Below are 20,540 nucleotides of genomic sequence, written 5' to 3' on the forward strand. Positions count from 1 at the left end.
TACAACCGTTAGTAAGGAACTACTTTCATTGGCGGCATCGGCCATTTTAGAACAGTTTACGATAGTAATTTACAATCTTTCTGAATCTTTGGTAAATTGTGGTCATCGAAATGGCTGATAGAGAGGATTTAGTTTACATGGCCAAGTTGGCTGAACAGGCCGAGAGATATGATGGTATTTATTCGTTTACGATACATGTCAACGATTCAATCAAAATATGTCGGCTATCTTGCATTACTTCCTCTCGCATAATTTAAGACGAGGAAGCAGTTAAAACTTCTAATGTATGCCTCTTATTTACCTATTTGTCTGATTTTCTGATTGCATGTTATGTAAAATACTTTACTGGTTTATGTTTGAAACTGTTTTTGTCTGTAGCGGATAATATTTGCAGTTGTGTCCATGGATATTGACATGACACTGACGGTCGCCATTTTGGGTGATTCTAGTTGATTCTAAATGCAGGTTTTAAATATTAAATGCCAGTTTACTGATCTAAATAAATGAAAAATATGCTATATGTCCTTGTATCGTTTGGTTTCTTAGTTCGAATCTATCAACCGTGTTTTGTTTTGCAGCAGAGTACATTGATAATCATTGAAAATGTATTGTACATAATTTGAAAAGTGTACATGCCTACTTGAAACTCCCAAACGTATTAATGTTTTATTTTTTAAGGTTGATCGTCCTGAATGCTTATAATTCAATGAATTTCCATACATATGTGCAATATGATTATGTTTAATCCTCCTGTAGTCACGATAAAACTTTTGTATGTGTAATAATGTATAATATAAAACTGGAAGGAGTGGTCTTAGTAAAAACCTAGTCTGCAAATGTATGCTATTTTATAGGGCTTATTTACAATTGCATCTGTGTGATGTCCGGTTATTGGGTAACTTCGAACGTGCAGCCAGTCTTGACTAAAATTGGCAGTCCATGGCCATCAGTCAAATGGTCTGATAGTTTTGATTACACCTTAATTCTTTTATCTACATGTCACAACTTTTTTGGTTAAAATTCAAGGTAAAAAATATGTGTCTATAATTAATAGCAGCCAACCCTAAACTTTTCCTTGGAAAAAATAATTTTGAAAATTTGCTTTGATAAAAAAAAGATCTTCCTATTAAGTGTCTCAAAATCGCCTGTACCTAATTGGCGCTCTTGTAACAACGTTTTTTCAACCGTTAATGATAACCATATGGCCAGCTAATGTTAAAAATTATGGCAACTAGAATGCTTGCTGTGTGGTTGATGGAATGCAACCATAAACACAATAGAAAAACAGAGAAAAACGTTTATGAAGGACAGTTTCACACTTGAAAACTTTTAAACAACTGTTCTAAGAAAACAATGCAAGAAGGCAAAAAAAAAATTCTGACCAACTGACCCTAGTTTTTAGGGTATGAACAGAAACCACACCTATTTTTTTCTTCACAATACACTTTTGCAGCAATAGGCATAAAGCTTGTTTTTGGAAAAAAATGTACACTATTGTCCTGTTGTTATAATTCTAAGCCCCAGTAGAAATTTTACTACAAGCCTGTGCTGGTGGGCAGATTTTTCCACAATTGTCTGTTGAAATATTTGGTAGGTCGGATTAATCATTGCAGTACTAGTTTGTCTGGTCAAATAAACTTAAAACAGACCTTTCATAAATTAATGGCAGGAAGTCTGTGGAGCTTAAACTCTTGCTTCATTTAAAAAATTTATAGTGTTGTTTTCATTATTTTTTTTGGGGTACTCAATGCAAAAAGATGAATCTTGTGAGGTAACATTAGAAATGGAATACATCAATTTCTTTTTTACTTAAAAGTGACTGTTTGAACATTTGGGTGACATTCATATAACTTACAGGAAAGCAACTTCGCTGTAGTCCTTGAGAAGCACAAGCCATGTTTGTTAATGGGCAAAGATGTTTCTTTTCTTTGTCTTTTATAATTTAACACATTTTAATGATTAACTACACCCACTATAATTATCAGAACCAACAAGGGACTTGTTTTCTGAAATACTGTTAACATTTATTTTTATTTTTAAATTTGTTTTACTTCAAACTGTAGTGGTCACCTGACTTAGCATTGAAACATTTTTTTTTATAGAAATGGTTGAATGTATGAAGAAGGTTGCACAAATGAATGTAGATTTATCAGTAGAAGAAAGGAACCTTTTATCTGTAGCATTTAAAAATGTAATTGGAGCAAGACGGGCATCATGGCGAATAATGAGTAGTTTAGAACAAAAGGAAGAATCGAAAGGGGAGAGTGAAAAGAAAGAACAAATGAAAGAATATAGAACTAAGGTAAAAATGAAATAAAATTTTGGAACACCAAATATGTCGAGTCCCTGTAGTGTAACACATAAAGGAAGACTCTGTACCTAATTGGTGTTACAACATAGAAGTTATACAATACATTCATACAGTAAATAACACTATATTCTATTAAAAAGCTTGACAGTGTGAAATGGAAATTTAAGGAAAAAAATATTTGAATATTTTGTCTGGCAATTTGACAGGAGTCTTTTGAAACACCAATCAGATCGTTCACTTTTCTCTTGGAAGGTTTGAAGAAGTCCCATAAGGAGTGATATTAAGTGACCTTTAAGCATCCAATCAAATCTCAGCCTTAGAACAGTTAGCATATTATTTACTATAGACTTTCACTCTCAAATATCGTTCAGTAAACTATTAATAACTTGAGAAATACTCTGGAAATTTGATGATCTAACTAGATAATTTCCTGACTTGATTTCAATTTAATGCACTGACCTCCCAAAATATTCAACAACTTGAGCTTCATTGTTATATTCATATTTTAAAATAAGAAAAACGTAAGATAACATCACAATTACAGCAAAAGTTTCACCCATTTGATCTATTTTTGCCAGGAAAAATGATAATTTTAGTGCAAATATGACACTAAAAATGTTGTTCAACAAATTTCATAAAAGGTGATCAGCAGTTTCAGAACATGATCCCTTATGGTCTTCAGATCTTATGTGAGCAACAAACAAATATGGAGTAATTCAGTAAAGTAAAAGATCTTGATCAGGGCTCAAGGGACAAGTTAGAAAAAATGATAATGTAGAGGCCTGTTGATTTCAATGAAATTATTTTTCAAGTTTTCTCTTAATCTGAGTAAAAAAGGAAAAGTATGGTGTATTTTGATATAGTTGTGCAGATCTTTTGAAGATGGTCAAACTTTGCCATAAGATTTATGTTTGAAACATTTTGTTTCATTCCAATAAAGTTTCAAGAGATTTTACCAAAATGTTGCATAGGTAAGGTTATGTGTAGATAATCATTATTTTATTTTATTTTTTTTATTACCCGAAGCCTATTTTCTATGGGTGTCTTTTACTTTATATAAGACCAATGTACGAAAAGAGGGAAGTCTTCATGCAAAGCATATTTCCTTTCAACTTTAATTTTAAATCGTGTTCCAAGACTTATTATTTCTCTGTGTTTTGCTTCAATCTAATTCTGATACAAGGAAATACTGAAATTACAATTCAGACAAACAAATATCATACTTTTCTCAGGAACAACAAAGCAAGTGTCCTAAAATTTGGTATTAAACAAGCTTTATGTGGTAATGCTATACTGTATGATGCATTTTCAAATTCATCACTTATCTACTTCCTGTTTAATGAAAACTTATAGTAAGGTTCATTAGCATGACTAGTGAGCACTAGAAGCATTTGCTCCCTTTTTGTACATGTAAACATTTCTAGTTTAGCCTGATAAGGATACGATTGCTTTAAAAATTTGCTCATTAAACATTATTCCAGGTTAAGTTGAACTTTGTTCATTTCTTTTATAGATTGAAGAGGAGCTTAAAGGCATTTGCAACAGTGTTTTAGATATATTAGATAAAAATCTGATCCCACAAGCAACAAATGGTGAATCAAAAGTATTTTATTATAAAATGTGAGTAGGATACAGTACTAAAGTAATGGATTAAGAATTTTCTGCAAATGTATCATTTGGATTATATTTTGTTATGGTAGATCGAAGTGACAGATTGCATGTTGAAATACACGGAGTGTTTATATGTAATCATAAAATAACCATGATATATAGTGACAAATCAGAAATCTGCTAAATTGGATATTGACAGTACAGCTCTAGTTAGTTATTTTGTTGGTTTCAATTTACTAAAAAATGAAAAAGATGTCTATTTTAAATCAAAAAAACAAAATTCCACATTTATGATTTAAGGAACTAAAATCTAATTCATAAATGTATCTGATCCATATATGCTAGAGAGTAATTTGATATATACCATGTATACTTGACAAATTTATTTAATTTCACAAGGCATTTTTATATACGCAACACACTCATTAGACACTACATGTAAACTAAGTCCATACACCATTAATTGTACATTTGCAAGAACACTACTACTGACAAATTTTGTTTTTGTTTTTTCCATATGATTGATGTAAGGAAGGGGCAATTGTCCGTTTCTATCATCATTCAGGCCTCAAATGTGTGTTATCAGACAGCATCTGTCTAGAAACAGAATGATCTACAATGTAAGCGATTAACATCATAACCACCATCTTTTAAAACAGTCTGTGCTCGTCTTGGAAAGGGAACCTACATTCATGATCCAGTTCTACAGTTGGTTCATGAATTTTAAAGTTCATTCTTTTGAAATATTTCTAACCATGATTGGACATCTCTTTTTCATGTTTTTTATAAATACGTTTTTCTGATTATGGATACAATATAGAATATTAAACATTTGTGAAAAATCTTTAAACCGAATAACAGTATACATCTCCTTTAAAATCACTATGTATAATGTCCATTGATTCCCATTAAAATGGAAATTGTTGATGATGTTTGCCTGATTTACACTCCCACTTTGTCAGTTTGTATATTTCAATTGAAAATTTTATATATATAGAGATGGACAACATTAACTGTACCAGTTTTCTGCACCAGATGTGCATTTTGACAATAAATGTCTCTTAGGTGATGCTTGAGGCCAAAACAATTTTGAAACTCCAAAGCTTATTAAAAAAATGAAGAGCTTATATCCCAAAACAGACAAGAAAGTATAGCCAAATTTGGACAAGAAACTGATGCTTTGCATTATGGAGATATATTCCTTAATTTAAAAATAATTTCAGAAATTTTGTGACAGCAAATTTTAAACACCAAATCTCTATTTTCATGCCAGAACTGAAGTACTGGCTACTGGGCTGGTGATACCACCAGGGACTAACAGTCAATCAGCAGAGGTATCGACCCATTGGTATCTAGTTGAATCACCTTGTTTATACATATATCAAGATATATGTATGCACTTGAATTTTACTGTAAAGGCTGCCTCTAATTTTTCAGGAAAGGAGATTACCATAGATACTTGGCTGAATTTGCTACAGGAAATGATAGAAAGGAAGCTGCAGAAAACAGTTTAGTTGCTTATAAAGCTGCAAGTGATACAGCTCATACAGATCTAGCACCTACTCATCCTATACGTCTAGGTTTAGCACTGAACTTTTCTGTGTTCTATTATGAGATCCTAAACTCGCCAGACAGAGCCTGTAGGTTAGCAAAAGCAGCATTTGATGAAGCTATATCAGAATTGGATGCTTTAAGTGAAGAGAGCTATAAAGATTCAACGTTAATAATGCAGTTGCTAAGAGATAATTTAACACTTTGGACATCAGATATGCAAGGTGAAGGTAAGCATTCAACCAAGACATAACTCTGACAGTAGTAATCACTTCTTTAATGTACAAGAAGCTTGTCCCATTTTATAGTGGAGAACAAGTCTGGGGTAAAACAGAATGTCAATGGCACATTGAGAAAGACTTCTGAATATATAAAAAATGTCAAAATAATTTTGATATTCTTAGAATTGCTGGGGCTAGATAAGGTATTGTGTGCACATGAGTGCTCGGTTGCCTAACCAAAAACAACAAACCCTTTTTCACCAGCCTCAATTGAAAAGTTGAAAGCAGTCAAATCAAAGTCATAGTCATAGTTGTAACATTTACTGACCTAAACTAGTAAAAAAGTTAACTTTTAGAGGCCAGGGCAGCCCTGATCTTGTTTGTACAAACTTCAAATCTTCTTAATGAATTAACTGAAAATCTCACTGTCGTCAGTTCACAATGAAATTGAATACATATTATAAACCAGTTTTCACTTGTCAGACAAAAAAATGCAGTTATTGATTTGTTGAAGTATGCGACTCCAGCTGTTTCCATGCAATAACTTGAGAACTTTTCAACCAATACTTTTCAAATTTGAATATGTTGTTACTGATGACATAATGGAGGTCAAACTGGATATTGATGATTCTTTTTTTGTCGACCACTTGATCCAATTTTTTCAAATTTTATGCTGTTGTTTCTCAAAACAAAAAAATCCAAACAAACAAATGAGACAAAAAAGGAGTCCATTAAGAATTATAACTAGAAGCAGCGGGTGCAGACCTCTTCAAAATAAGTCATACAAATTCTTGATTGAGATGATTTAAAAATTAGAATAAAAGTTGCAGCAAACAAGTGAAATCTCATTAACATTAATCACACAAAACATGCTCATGGAAATGTCCCATGACACAGGATTTACCTTAATTTATTTTAGAATTGACCCCTGTACTCCCTCGCAAGGGTTGTGTCTAAGGCAGGACATCACTAGTGAAGCTGATGGAGGGCTTAGAAGGAAAATTAACTAGCCCTATTGGCTAGTAAAGGAATTGACTTTGTGTCAAACCCTGAAAGTGTGTATTCTTTATGCTGAGGTCGTGTAAAGCAAACACCAATTGATGAAAGTGTTAACATGGGTATAGAAAGTAGTTTTGGCAGCATGGTCTACCTATAGAAGTGTAAACAAAGGGAAACAGTTCTAACATACCAATCACAATCAAATATTTGTAGATGAGCAAATCATATAACAATTTTTGTAAAACAAAACTTTTCTATTTTTTTGCAGATACAGAACAGAAACAGGAACAAGTACAAGACCTAGAAGGAGAGGATGCATCATAAGGAATGTAGTGACCTAGTTAACGATGAATTATTCAAATTTTTATTAAATTGACACATTAGTGTGATTGAAGACATCATCTGTATGGAAATGAGGAAAAGGTCACCTGCTTACGTCACATGGAATAGTTAAAAAGACCATATTCCTACAGGTTGTAACTGTGACGTACCCTGTATTGCCCCCATTTGTAATCTTTCTTTGTATTGTTCAGAAATCTCATTAGTATGTGAAGCATGGAATATTGGTCAGCTATAGGTATTTTCAGTGCACATGACCCAATGTACTTTTGCATTGTTGTCGATTTAGCACCTCAAAAGTAGCTATCATTTATTTTATTTTATAATTTTCATATTCCCTGTGTCTATTTGAAGTGCTCTATCTTAGTTGCATAGTATTCCATGCTTCTTTCTTGATCTTTTTTTTATCAAATACCTTTCTTTAACAGTCGTAGGTTATTTTCATTGCTTTCGTAATTGTGCTTTGGAAAAATGGTGACTTGTTGTATACTAGTAAGAGGACCAAATACTTTCATCTGTGACGTTTTTGATACTATTGTGACATGTAACGTAGATTTGGAAAAGCAGGTGTGTATTTGAACTTTTTTTTGTGGGGATATCTGTGACATTATTATTGCGATATTGTCAAAATGCATGATATATATGTGTCCATTTATTTATTATCAGAATTCAGACAGTTGTAACCAGGTAAATTGATGTTTAAATTCTCTGTTCTACTAAATTTTACAGGTTTAACAAATATCTTTTCCCCAAATCTGTACCTCCATATTGAAATTGAATATAATAGTGCTTGTAAGAAGGAAAGCAGTGAAATTTGGTCCAGTTTCTATAAATGTACTTCAGTTGAAAAATTTATTAGGCCAGTACTCCTAGAAAGAAAATCGTTAGCCATTTTTATCATGTTTTTTGACAAAATCCTTGTGCATTTGATTGATATTCCTTCTTGAGAGTTAAGATATCTCTTTACCTGGATAAAAATTGTAATATCTATTGTTCATATATAGTGTAGACAATTTGATGGAGTTTATTATATTTATATGTACCTTTTTAATTAAGTGTGAAAAGGAAACAGTATTGGATGTTTACTTAAAACAGCAGCACACAATGTTGTACCTCATTCTTCTCCGTAACAGCAGTACAGTGTCCGTTTTTAAACATCACCAAAAATCTGCTTTTTGAATAAAAAGGCATTTGAATGTTAATTTACATGTCAACATTTATAAAAGGAAGGTTTAAAAAAACATATTCTTGAAATATTACCATGACAATCTGGAAATTCACTCTTGTGGTAGAAATTATTGATGAAAAAATCTGGACTAATTAAAAGCTAACTGTAGTTATGAGTGATTTTTTAAATGATCTGATATAAGAGAAGATAATTTTTGTGATTATTTTTTATATTGTTTGTTTAGTCTGGCTGTCTGGTGTTGTGATCAAATCTCACAATCTTCTCTCTCTCACCATTATTGATAGTTTCAAAGCATAGATTATTCTAGATAATACATTTATATATGATAAATTTGTAAAATGTCATGCTTTTAACAGTAAAACATGCTGATCATTACTGTGTCCTGTCTGTCTGTTGCATTCTTTAAAATTAAAAAGATAGAATATGGGATAGATGCTGAAGAAACAGCATTCAATAGAATATTAAAGATATTTCTAAAAGTGATTTGAGCAACACAAAAAACTGAACACTTACAGAATGTTGCTGCAAGATTAACATATTGAGATTGACTGCTACCATGACAAAGTATTTTTAATTCACTACAGCATATATGCTCGAGTGTGTAGATAAAGGTAGTATCTTTGGTTTGCTTGCTTGCTAGCTGAACCATGAAGTCATTATTAGCTAAGGTACTACCTTCCTTTGGCCGTGGTCAATAGTTAAACGGAGAACCAATTAAAAGTAGAGACTGTATATAAACATTGTGAAACCTGTTTTATAAGTCAGTTTGAAAATAAGTTTCATTTTTGTATCAATTATAAGCTAATTCACAAGCAGCTTTTAGGTGTGTTTGATTTTAGCAAGCAAGCAAACCAAAGATACTACCTTTACCTACACACTCAAGTCCATGTGCTGTAAAACAAATTTTTGCTCATTGTTGGTAAGAAATATTCATGTTTTAGATGTTCAGAATCATTGACACTTTTCTTTGAATTGGGTATAATCATTTAATTGATATAGATTGTCAGATGGGTTAAGAGTTTCTGAGAATTCACTTTGTTGATCTAGCCAATCTTTTTTGAATTTGAGTATTTTTATCAAATCACTGCCTAAAAGAAATTTAATGATAGTTTAATTTAAAGATAAAATTCCAGAGGGAAATAACAAATTACTGACATCTTTAAGATATTGGTAAGGTCTTTTATGATGAGGAAAAACCTGCCGCTCAGAAATATTAAAGAGAATTAAAATGCAAACAAAGTGTTTCCATTGAAGATAAGCTGCCTTAATACATAAACACCACATAAGAAAAGAAAAATTGTTCACTAGAACAATCCATTGATGAACTGACTCGAAACACTCGCTAGTTGTAGCCAAATTTGGCTGTGTATAATTGGTATTGCCTAATTGGTACATAATCCACACACCCTCATACATGTGAACCTCCCGACAGGAGTACAATAATCCCGTTTTCAGGGGTCTCCTCCCGACCTCCCGTTGAAGAGAAAAAAATCCTGTGTATGAAATATTTCATGAATAAAAATTTCAGCCCAGCATATCTGGTGTCACTGACATTACCTGAAGTTATATTTTACTTGTAAATCAATTAACATGCATAATTATATGGCTTCACTTGTCAGCTTGGGTGTCAAACATACTGGTAATCAACGATTATTACATCAGGCTAACTGCCGTTGTGTAATAAAAACTTTTTGTGTATTTAAAAATTTTGGGTTACTTCCCTTGATTTATTCTGTTTTAAGTTACTTTCTTTTAAATAATGTAAATTTTCAAAAGAATATAAATAAAATATAAATTGAACAAATAATCATAAAAGGATGGTAATTAAGGTGGTACCTAACACTACAGGGAGATAACTCTGTAAAAATCAGCTAAACGTTTTAATTACTTTGTATTAAGGAAATATTAAGCTTCTCAATGATCAAAATTAGTGTTTGTCAAACTGCTATATAACCAATGAAATTTTTCTGATAAAGTGGTTGGTTCAAATTTTTTGAAATTTTTATATTTTTGTCAAAGTGTCAAAGTAAACATTTTGTCAAAATTTTATGAAAATTAAACGAGCCAAATTTATATTAGTCAAGGTGTTGGGTACCACCTTAAATGATTTTAAATGTCTTAGGACAAATAAAAAAATAATAATTTGAAAATTATTTGAGGGTTCTATATTTCCTTTTAAGGCTTTAATTGAAATTTATATAATAACTGACCCTTGATACTAGGTTGAATGTGTTTCTTATCATGCAAAGAAGATCCAATTGCAAATAGATGGACAAATGTTCTGATTGCAGTGATTGTTCTATAGAATAATGACACAAAAGATCTGAAATAAAGATATAACAAAACATACTAAAAAAAAAAGAATGTTGGATTGAACATGTTGGATAGATAGAGAAAATTTATAAGTACAAGGGTACTATAAACAAAATACATTCGGATGGAAAGTTGGAAGAAAAAACACTTTAAAAGAAAATTTATACAGCACACGGTTACATTTACGACAAAATTTATGTTGATTAAAAACCTCCTGATCTGAGTCCTAATCTCCTGATCTGAGTTTCACAGTCCATCACATGTATGCACCCTTGTTTGGAAGTCAAGGACAAAAGATTGTGTCACTTGTTAAAAAGTTAAGTGAAACTAGAATTTTCAAATCATGTATGATCACTTGCATTATTTTCAGCTAAGAATAGAAAGTTGAAAATATTTGTAAATGATTCTAGAACATGTTACAAGTGTTCCAAAATCACAACAACTAAAAAGTGGAATTTTGTTCTCCAGTAACTGGAAACGGGGGAAAAGCGTGTATGAATGGCAAAAAAATATGGTGAGAGAGTGTAGAAATTCCACATTCTGCACTTAAGATGTACCTCAAGTAAAAGTGCCATCTTTTAGTAAAATACTGTTAAATTTACTTGTCACATTAACCTTTGAAGGTCCTTTAGCTAAAACAGAACACATGCTGCAGTATGAAGCGCCCATGTCTGAACATATAACTGATTAGTTATAAACATAGTTTATACACTTATGCAATGTTGTGGAAAGAAAGGAGACGTGTAATAAAGCATTGTATTTGAGTAAATTATTAGATTATGTCAAAAGAAATGAGGGTGCACTCTACAATGTAGAGAACAAACATGGCAAATCTAGTTTCAACAATGTGTAACATAGTGGTGTTTTACTCGTTTGTTGTCGAGCCTGTGACTTTTGTCGCAAAAGCGAGACATAGCGATCCTAAGTTCCGTCGGCGGCATCAGTCACAAATATTCACTCTATGGTTAAAAAGTTTTTGAAATTTTAATAGCTTTCTTAAACTATCCTGGATTTCTACCAAACTTGGACAGAAGCTTGTTTATGATCATAAGATAGTATCCAGAAGTAAATTTTGTAAAAAAAAAATCCTGTTTATCCGTATTTTACTTATAAATGGACTTAGTTTTTCTGCCAGTTAACATTACATTCACTCTGTCAGTCTGTGGTTAAAGTTTTAAAAATTTTAATAACTATCTTAAACTATCCTGGATTCGTACCAAACTTGGACAGATGCTTGTTTTTGATCAAGAGCTAGTATCTTGAAGGAAATTTTGTAAAAATTTATTTCCTGTTTCTCCGTATATTACTTATAAATGGACTTGGTTTTTCTTCCAGTTTACATTACATACAGTCTGCAGTTAAAAGTTTTTAAAACATTTATTAGATTCATAAACCATCCTGGATTTTTACCAAACTTAGACAGAAGCTTCTTACAATCAAAAGATAGTATCTAGAGGAAAATATTTAATAATTTTTTCCCCATTTTTGTTGAGCCTGCGACTAACAGCAAAAGTAGGCGAGACACTGGGTTCCGCGAACTCTTACGCATTTTATTAAAGATCTGTGAGCTTAACTATCATTTGGCGTTTGTTGCCAGTAAAACTTTTCCAAGGTACTCTCCTTTAAAACAACCATCAGAACCTGTTAATTCTATTTTGGTCCAATGGCTAACATAAGTGGCATGGCAGAAAAAAAGCACAAGGGTAAGGTATAAGTGATGAACTAACTTCTTGAAAACCATTATTTCAGAAAGTGAATGGGGCTTAAAATGAGTCATTATTCATATTCCCTCTATTGAAAAATAATATCTCTCCTCTTAATAACAGGTGATTTTTGTTTTGCCAGTAAAGGATGCAAGAAAGGGAAGCTTGTACAATGGAGGCTGTTTCTTTACATCTGAAATTTTAAATATATTCCAGATTATAGAAAGAGCTGGTAAATCCATATCTGATATGTATATGTCATATGGTTTGAGAGCTTCTGCCAACACTTGGGGTCTTTCGTAATTTTTTTTTTTGAATTTATGAAACTACATCAATTCAACTAAAATTTGAATATGAACCTTACTAAAATGATTTGTTCCTGCTTATAAGCAAACATGGTCACCATAGCTTAAAATAGAACACACGGGTAAAATGCATGCTATTGTCTAGTAAGAAAAACTATAAATGGTGAAAATGTTTATGTCTATTTACCAAATTTCCACAAAATTATCAGACAACTCTTTATAGGAGTAATGGACCTTCAATGACAGTTTTTACTCTCTTTTCCATTTTTATGCCGCCGCCATAGAGGTGGGGGCATTAAATTTTACCCATTGTCCGTCTGTACGTACGTACGTCCCAAAATTGGTTTCCATTCTTTAACTTGAGTTTGCCTCAACCAAATGTTATGAAACTTATACACAATGCTAATTACCACAAAACACAGATCAAGTTTGAATGTTGGTGGCGTCACTTTAACCAGAGTTATGCCCCTTTATAAATGTAAAAATTGCAAAATTTTTAGTTTCCGTTCTCTAATTTAAGTTTACCTCAACCAAATGTTATGACACTTATACACAATGCTTATTACCACAAAACACAGATCAAGTTTGAATTTTGGTGGCTTTGCTTTAACCGTTCTAGAGTTACGCCCCTTTATAAATTGAAAAAATGGCAAATTTTTTATTTTGTTCTAAATATCAAGTAATTTTTAAAATTGGAGTTATCTTCCTTTGTCAATGATTATAGTTGAATCAACTACAATCAATGCTTTATACAATGCAATGTTTAATTTTAGTGTCACTGTAACCATTTTTGAGTTATGCCCCTTTATAAATCGAAAAATTGCAAAATTTTTAGTTTCCAATCTGTAACTTAAGTTTGCCCAAACCAAACATTATGAAACCTATACACAATATTCATTACAACAAAACTAAGATCAAGTACAAATTTTTTGTTTCCATTTTCTAACTTCAGTTTGCCTCAACCAAATGTTATGAAACTTATACACAATGCTTATTACTACATAATACAGATTAAGTACGAAATTTGGTGGTGATACTTTTACCATTCTTGAGTTTATGTCCTTTTATAAACATAAAAATTGCTGAATTTTTCGTAACTATATGATATGCAAGCGGGGGCATCATCTGTGTCCACATGTGGACACTATCCACATTTATTTGTCTTTTCTCAAAAAAATAATATTGAAGAAAGTAACTTTAAGTTGTAAGAAACAGACCAAACCATGAAAACTATTGACCAATGAACCATGAAAATGAGGTCAGGGTTAGATGACAACTTCCAGTTTTACATATACATCAAAATAGGACTTGTATCACAAAAACTTAATCTTGTTCACTGATCCATGAAATGAGGTAGTGGTCAAGTGAAAACTGCCCGACAGGCATGAGGACCTTGCAAGGTACGCACATACCAAATCTAGTTATCCTAATACTCATAAGAGAGAAATTTTCATTACAAAAATAATTTTTTTTCAATTAGTCGCTGAACCATGAAAATGAGGTCAAGGACAATGCACATATATCTGAAGAAAACTTAATAACATAAGGCATCTTTATATGAAGTATGAAGCATCTAGGTCGTCTACTTTTTGAAATAGTAAGCTTTTTAGTAGTAAGTTAACACTGCTGGATTACTATCCCATCCCTGTCTTGTCTCCTGTGACAAAAATGACACTTTTTGACACATTTTTGCCGTTTTCTTTGTCTTAAAAATAAATTTATACATATGGATAGAATTCTTACTGGCAACAAGATAGCACTGCAGGTTTTCATTATCATTATATTTTTTTGTTTAAAGTGTATATTAAAAACACTTGCTACAGGTTTCATATAAACAAGTTAAATGAGGTCACTGACAAATGAAACCTGCCAGAAGGCCATTCTTTGCACACAATATAGTTGACCTATTGCTTACTGTAACTGATAAATTGACCTAATCACAAGAGTGCGCACGCTGAAATCTCGCATGCTTTACTAATATGATTGAATTATTTTGAAAGTCTAATATGAAGGTTTTATTACAAGCAACACAAAAACTTAAAATTATCAATAATCCATGTAAATGAGCTCAAGGTCAGACGAATCCTGCCAAACGGACATGAACATATCATATACCAACTATAGATTGCCTACTGCGTATAGTATATGATTTGAATTATCGAATAAAATATTGTTTAAACCAAACATTGACTAATGAACAATAAAAATGAGATCAAGGTCAGACAAACATGTACACCTTACAATCATTCCATTTACCAAATATAGTTGACCTATTGCCTATAGTGTCTTATAAACCGACAAAACCATGAAAACTTAACATTGACCTATGGAAATGAGGTCATATGAAAATTGCTAGTTTCCAATCATTCCATTCACCAAATTATTTGACCTATCGCTTATAGTATCTGAGATGCTGACTTTACCTTGATCACTTATCCATGAAATGTGGTCAAGGTCAGGTGAACCCTTTCTGACGACTCATACTGTCAAAATAAGAGTGCTTACACTGAAATTGATGCCTTCTTTACTATCACATAAACTGAACATGATCCAAGAAAATGAGGTCAAGGTCATATAAACCAAATTTGAAATACATGTACACCTTTACAATCATTCCATACACTAAATATGCTTTAAATATAGTTGACCTATTGCACATAGTATCTAAGAAACAAACTTAACCAGGAAAACTAAACATTGATCCATGAACCATGAAAATGAGGTCAAGGTCAGATTAACTCTGCCAGACAGACATGTACACCTTACAATCATTACATGCTTTAAATATAGTTGACTTATTTCATATAGTATCTAAGATATAAACTTAACTAGGAAAACTTAAGATTGGCCAATGAACCATGAAAATAAGGTCATGGTCAGATGATAATTTCCAGACAGACATGTTCACCTTACAATCATTCCATACACCAAATATAGTTGACCTATTGCTTATAGTATTAGAAAAACAGACCAAAAAACAAAAAAAACTTAACATTGAGCAATGAACCGTAAAAATGAGGTCAAGGTCAAATAAAACATGCCAGACTGACATGTACATGGTAAAATATTTTCATACACCAAATATAGTTGACCTATGGCATACAGTGTTAGAAAAACAGACCAAAACACAAAAACTTAGCTTTAACCACTGAACCATGAAAATATGTCAAGGTCAGATGACACCTACCAGTTGGACATGTACACCTTACAATCATTCCATACACCCAATAAAGTAGACCTATTGCTTTTAGTATCGGAGATATGGACTTGACCACGAAAACTTAACCTTGTTCACTGATCCATGAAATGAGGTCGAGGTCAAGTGAAAACTATCTGATGGGCATGAGGACCTTGCAAGCTACGCACATACCAAATATAGTTATCCTATTACTCATTATAAGAGAGAAATTAAGAATACTAAAAATCTTTTTTTCCAAGTAGTCACTGAACCATGAAAATGAGGTCAAGGACAATGGACATATGACAGACGGAAACTTCGTAATATAATGCATCTTTATACAAAGTATGAAGGATCCAGGTCTTTTAGCTTCTGAAATATTAAGCTTTTAAGAAGTTTGTTAACGTCGACACCGCTGACGGATCACTATCCCTAGGTCGAGCTTACTGCAACAAAAGTTGCAGGCTCGACAATTAAATGAGTCTTCTAATGGTGGAAGGCATCATTTAGTCTATTTACTTCCCAACATGGTTCAACATGGCATAACATACATATAGAATAAAATAAGCAATTAAAATTCAAATTTTATTGACAAGTTTTAGCCACATTCAATAGTTTACACTTGACAATTTGTTATTCTTGTAAAATGTCCATGAACACATGCAATACTACTCTGAGATAATGATATCTTTTTTTGTAAAACTTTGTGTAGCACTGAAGTTAAGTTTTTCTAAAATGTTACAATTAACATTTTATTGCATTTCTGAAGATTCCAACTGTTCCATTATACTTGATTTCTTCATCTTCTTTCTTGGAACATCTGCAAAATAGTAATGAAAATAAAAATACGTACAATGCTTTTAACTGATGTAATTCGTAGGATTTCCAATTTTTTTTATGACAAATGAATATCACTTAACATACTGATATACCACCATAATTTTTGAAGAACTGTCAACAAAAAATTATGCAAATGTAGTTTAGGTGGTCATGACCTGAATGTTGATTTGTACTACATTTTTTAAAAATTGGATGATCTGCATAATTTAATCAGTTAAGCAAACATATGACTGTCTGATTATTGTTCGCTGAACTCTCCAGTATCAAATATCTCATGCATATTTCATGACAAGCCCTCGAACAGAAGAATCAATATCAAATATCAAATCAACATTGTATCATTTCAAATATTACATAAATACAAAAATAACTTAATTATTAATGTCTACCTGTTGAAGTTAGATGATGCTGATAATAGATTACGTTTTAAAATAATTGAATTCATTAAAAATTGATATATTGTTTAAAAGCTAAGTAATTTGAACTGATCATTTTTATATTCATCAAATTTCCTTTGTTTTAATCATCTCTAAAGTACAATTTTGTGATACTAGTACATAAATGAAAAAGAATACAAATATGAACCTTCATTTTTCATTTTTCATTTTTTAGTTGTATTTCAAAATATGTGACACTTGTGTAAATTAATGAATATTCATAGTGTTTTTGTCTTTATATCGCCCAATACTAGGTAAAAGTCATATCAATAGATTTTTGAGAAGTGTACTACCACAAAGTAAATCAACCCAAGTAGAAATACAATGAAAGAACCAGTAAACCATACAAGATATAAATATGAAAAGGACAGGAACACATCATTAGTATCTTGAGAATTTTCATCACATACCTTCATGGTAATGTTCTGCAGTCTTTTTACGTAATTCATCCAAATCTTCAGCACTCTCTGCCCATTCTAGAACTAAACGTCTTCCATACAAATGAGTACTATGACACAGTGCTGCAAATGCTCTCTGTAAAATTCAACATACTTATTTTCAAAGCCATTCAAAATAAACAGTGTATTATTCAGACCTAAAAAGACAAAGATAATCAAAAAGCAAAATTGTTTGCCATAGATGAAAGAATAAACTGTTAACACAGAGATATGTCTCGCCTTTTTGTACTTTTGATAATGCAAATGTTGAAATTAAAATAGCAATACTTTAACATGTAAGTTATGCAAATATTCAAATTTAATGAACCATGACTGAAGGTACATGACAAAACAATCTTCATGGAAATGAGATGTGCCAATGCTAATACAACTGCATACCAAATACCATATATTATCATAAGTTGTTCCCTTTCAACAAACCTAAACACAAACATTGACTTGTAAACTATGTAAAAGTTTCAAAGTCAATAAACCATGATGAGGGGGTGGGGCTATATAATCTCCATGGAAACGAGACTTGTAAATGCCAATAAATTTGCATACCAAATATCATTGACTTAACATTAGAGGTTCATCTCAGACTGATTTAATCACAAACCTGGGAACAGTATATCTAACGGGAAATGAATCTGATACGCTTTTCAGTATAAAATTGATAAAATCTCGGACTCCCCGAGACTTCCTTAGATTTACGGATTTTGGAAGCGTCTGACTGAAAAACTATCAGAACTGCTCAACAAATAAACCACATAACTCTAATTGTAAATAAATACAAGTTTTATCATTTAGTAGATATATTTTGTCATATAAAATTACCAAAATAAGTTTGATTTATTTGATGTGAAGTGTTTTATAATAGTTTGGGAATTTGTAAATCATCGCGGCAATGGCCGCCATTTTTTTATTACCTTGTTTGCATTCTGCACAATTCTGTGATGAAATGCTTGCGATTTTAACAAATTTGAAGTGACAGAATACAGGTTTGATGCACTAGCATCACTATAAAACTAGTTTGAATGACATTTTTTTGATAATATCAGAAATTATTAGGATAATAGTGAGTCCGTTTTTAACACATGTCCGTTTCTGTATCGTATCTTTATTAACTATGGCACGACGATAAAATCGATTACAATCAGGTAGTGTCAAGTCCCGTCAATATATATGTTCCTGCACAAACTAATACATGTAAACTAAGCAAAAGTTTCAAAGTCAATAGACCATGACTGAGGGGGTGGGACCAAATATTCTCCATGGAAATGAGATGTGCTAATGCTTATATAATTGCATACCAATTAACACTGGCCTACCACTAATGGTTCCCCTTGAACTGACCTAATTACAAACTATTACATGTAAACTAAGCAAAAGTTTCAAAGTCAATAGACCATGACTGCAGGGGCAGGACCAAATATTCTCCATGGAAATGAGATATGCCAATGCTTATACAACTGCATACCAAATATCATTGACTTACCACGAGTGGTTCCCCTTGAACTGACCTAATCACAAACTAATACATGTAAACTAAGCAAAAGTTTTAAAGTCAATAGACCATGACTGAGGGGGCGGAGCCAAATAATCTTCATGGAAATGAGATATGCCAATGCTTATACAACTGCATACCAAATATCATTGACTAACCACTAGTGATTCCCCATAAACTGACCTAATCACAAACTAATACATGTAAACTAAGCAAAAGTTTCAAAGTCAATAGACCATGAGTGAGGGGGCAGGGCCAAATAATCTCCATGGAAATGAGATGTGCCAGTGCTAATACAACTGCATACCAAATATCATTGACCAACTACAAGTGGTTCACCTTAAACTAGACCTAATCACAAACTAATACATTGTTGACCCAGCCGCCAGAAATAGCATACCTATGTCTCACTTTTAGACTCCGTCAAGGCGAGACAAAAATGGAACTAATTACTCCCAAATATGTTATTTAAGCAATTGATCCTTTTACTAATAGAAAATTTTTATACCCCATTCAAGAGGAGAGGAGTATACTGGTTTACTTCTTTAGGTCCTTTAAGACATTCTGTCAAATTTTTTAGCAACTAGTCACAGCTTCTTGATATATGGCTTCAGCTAGATTTGAGCTGGTGTTTTATTAGAGAGTAATAGCTAACAATTCATCTTTTTGCATCTTTTCCAAATAGACAATAACCCAAATAACCATTAAAATGTTGGCTACCGTAGAAAGGCTTGTATAGTTCGCACTGGTACATAGTCCGCACCCCCTTCTCCCCACGAAATTTTAGGTAAAAAAACTTTTTGTAACTGTTAGAAAAGGTCTAATGAAACTACGGTAATTTCAAATCCTGTGCGGTCGTTTGCAGTATTTTCTTGGAAAAACCTGTTTTCCATCATCAAACAGAAGCTGAAACTGCTTGTAAATGATTCTAGAACGCTTCATGATTGTTAAAATAAGTTTAATTCACTTAAAAAACAATTTAGAAACTTGTGTATGTTTAAACAGGAAGTTTAAAAAGCATGTGTAAAAGAAGAAACTAACCGGTGAGAGTCGAAATCTGTACATAACAGATATCACTATAATACGACTTTGAAAGTAAAGTAGTTCCATCCTTTTGTAAAACAGTCTTTAATATATCTATATCATTAATGTTTGAAGGGTCTTAAGCTAATACAAACCATATTAGTCAGTATGAAACACCAAAACGGAACGAACAATAACCGATTACGTTTTGTAGTTTACAAATTCTAATCTGGTTTACGGTTGTCTTTTTCACTATGTTTGTATCGTTTCAATCAAGCAGATACCAGTTTATTTCAACCAATGCATTGAAAAGTAACGAGAAATTTGTAATGAAAGGTTTAGTTTTTATATTTATCAGTATTAATTTGATATTGAATAGAAATAACTTATTAATATGGATGAGTTAAAATTATTAGTTTGAAAAATGGTAAGAGCGCCCTCTACAATATAAATAACAAAGATGGCAGAACGTAAACAAACCACCTCGCCCGCGAAATTGAAATTTTTCTCTTATTTCTTGCTTATTGTACTCTATAGTCCGCACCCCGTCTGGAAGGTCCAATTTTGGAGAATAAA

At 32.0% G+C, this 20,540-nt stretch overlaps 2 protein-coding genes across 3 annotated transcripts in view; one reads left to right on the plus strand and one right to left on the minus strand.

Annotated features, from left to right (window-relative positions):
• On the plus strand, positions 1–8,594 carry LOC127712213 (14-3-3 protein epsilon-like). The gene is made up of 5 exons (XM_052218518.1): positions 1–174; positions 2,103–2,302; positions 3,825–3,931; positions 5,360–5,703; positions 6,962–8,594. Exons 1-5 carry the CDS (start codon positions 111–113, stop codon positions 7,015–7,017), a joined length of 771 nt encoding a protein of 256 aa, XP_052074478.1. The 5' UTR covers positions 1–110; the 3' UTR covers positions 7,018–8,594.
• A 7,697-nt stretch (positions 8,595–16,291) lies between these two features.
• Positions 16,292–20,540, minus strand: part of LOC127713020 (probable RNA-binding protein 19) — a 46,539-nt gene continuing 42,290 nt past the window's right edge. For both annotated transcript variants that reach the window (XM_052219619.1, XM_052219618.1), the window contains exons 26-27: positions 17,408–17,531; positions 16,292–16,540 (exon numbers count right to left, since the gene is read on the minus strand). In XM_052219619.1, the coding sequence (XP_052075579.1) occupies positions 16,473–16,540; positions 17,408–17,531 (192 nt within the window). In that variant the 3' untranslated portion in view covers positions 16,292–16,472. The remainder of the gene's footprint in view (positions 16,541–17,407; positions 17,532–20,540) is intronic.

This window comes from Mytilus californianus, unplaced genomic scaffold, assembly GCF_021869535.1.
Source record: "Mytilus californianus isolate M0D057914Y unplaced genomic scaffold, xbMytCali1.0.p SCAF_8, whole genome shotgun sequence".
Lineage (NCBI taxonomy): Eukaryota > Metazoa > Mollusca > Bivalvia > Mytilida > Mytilidae > Mytilus > Mytilus californianus.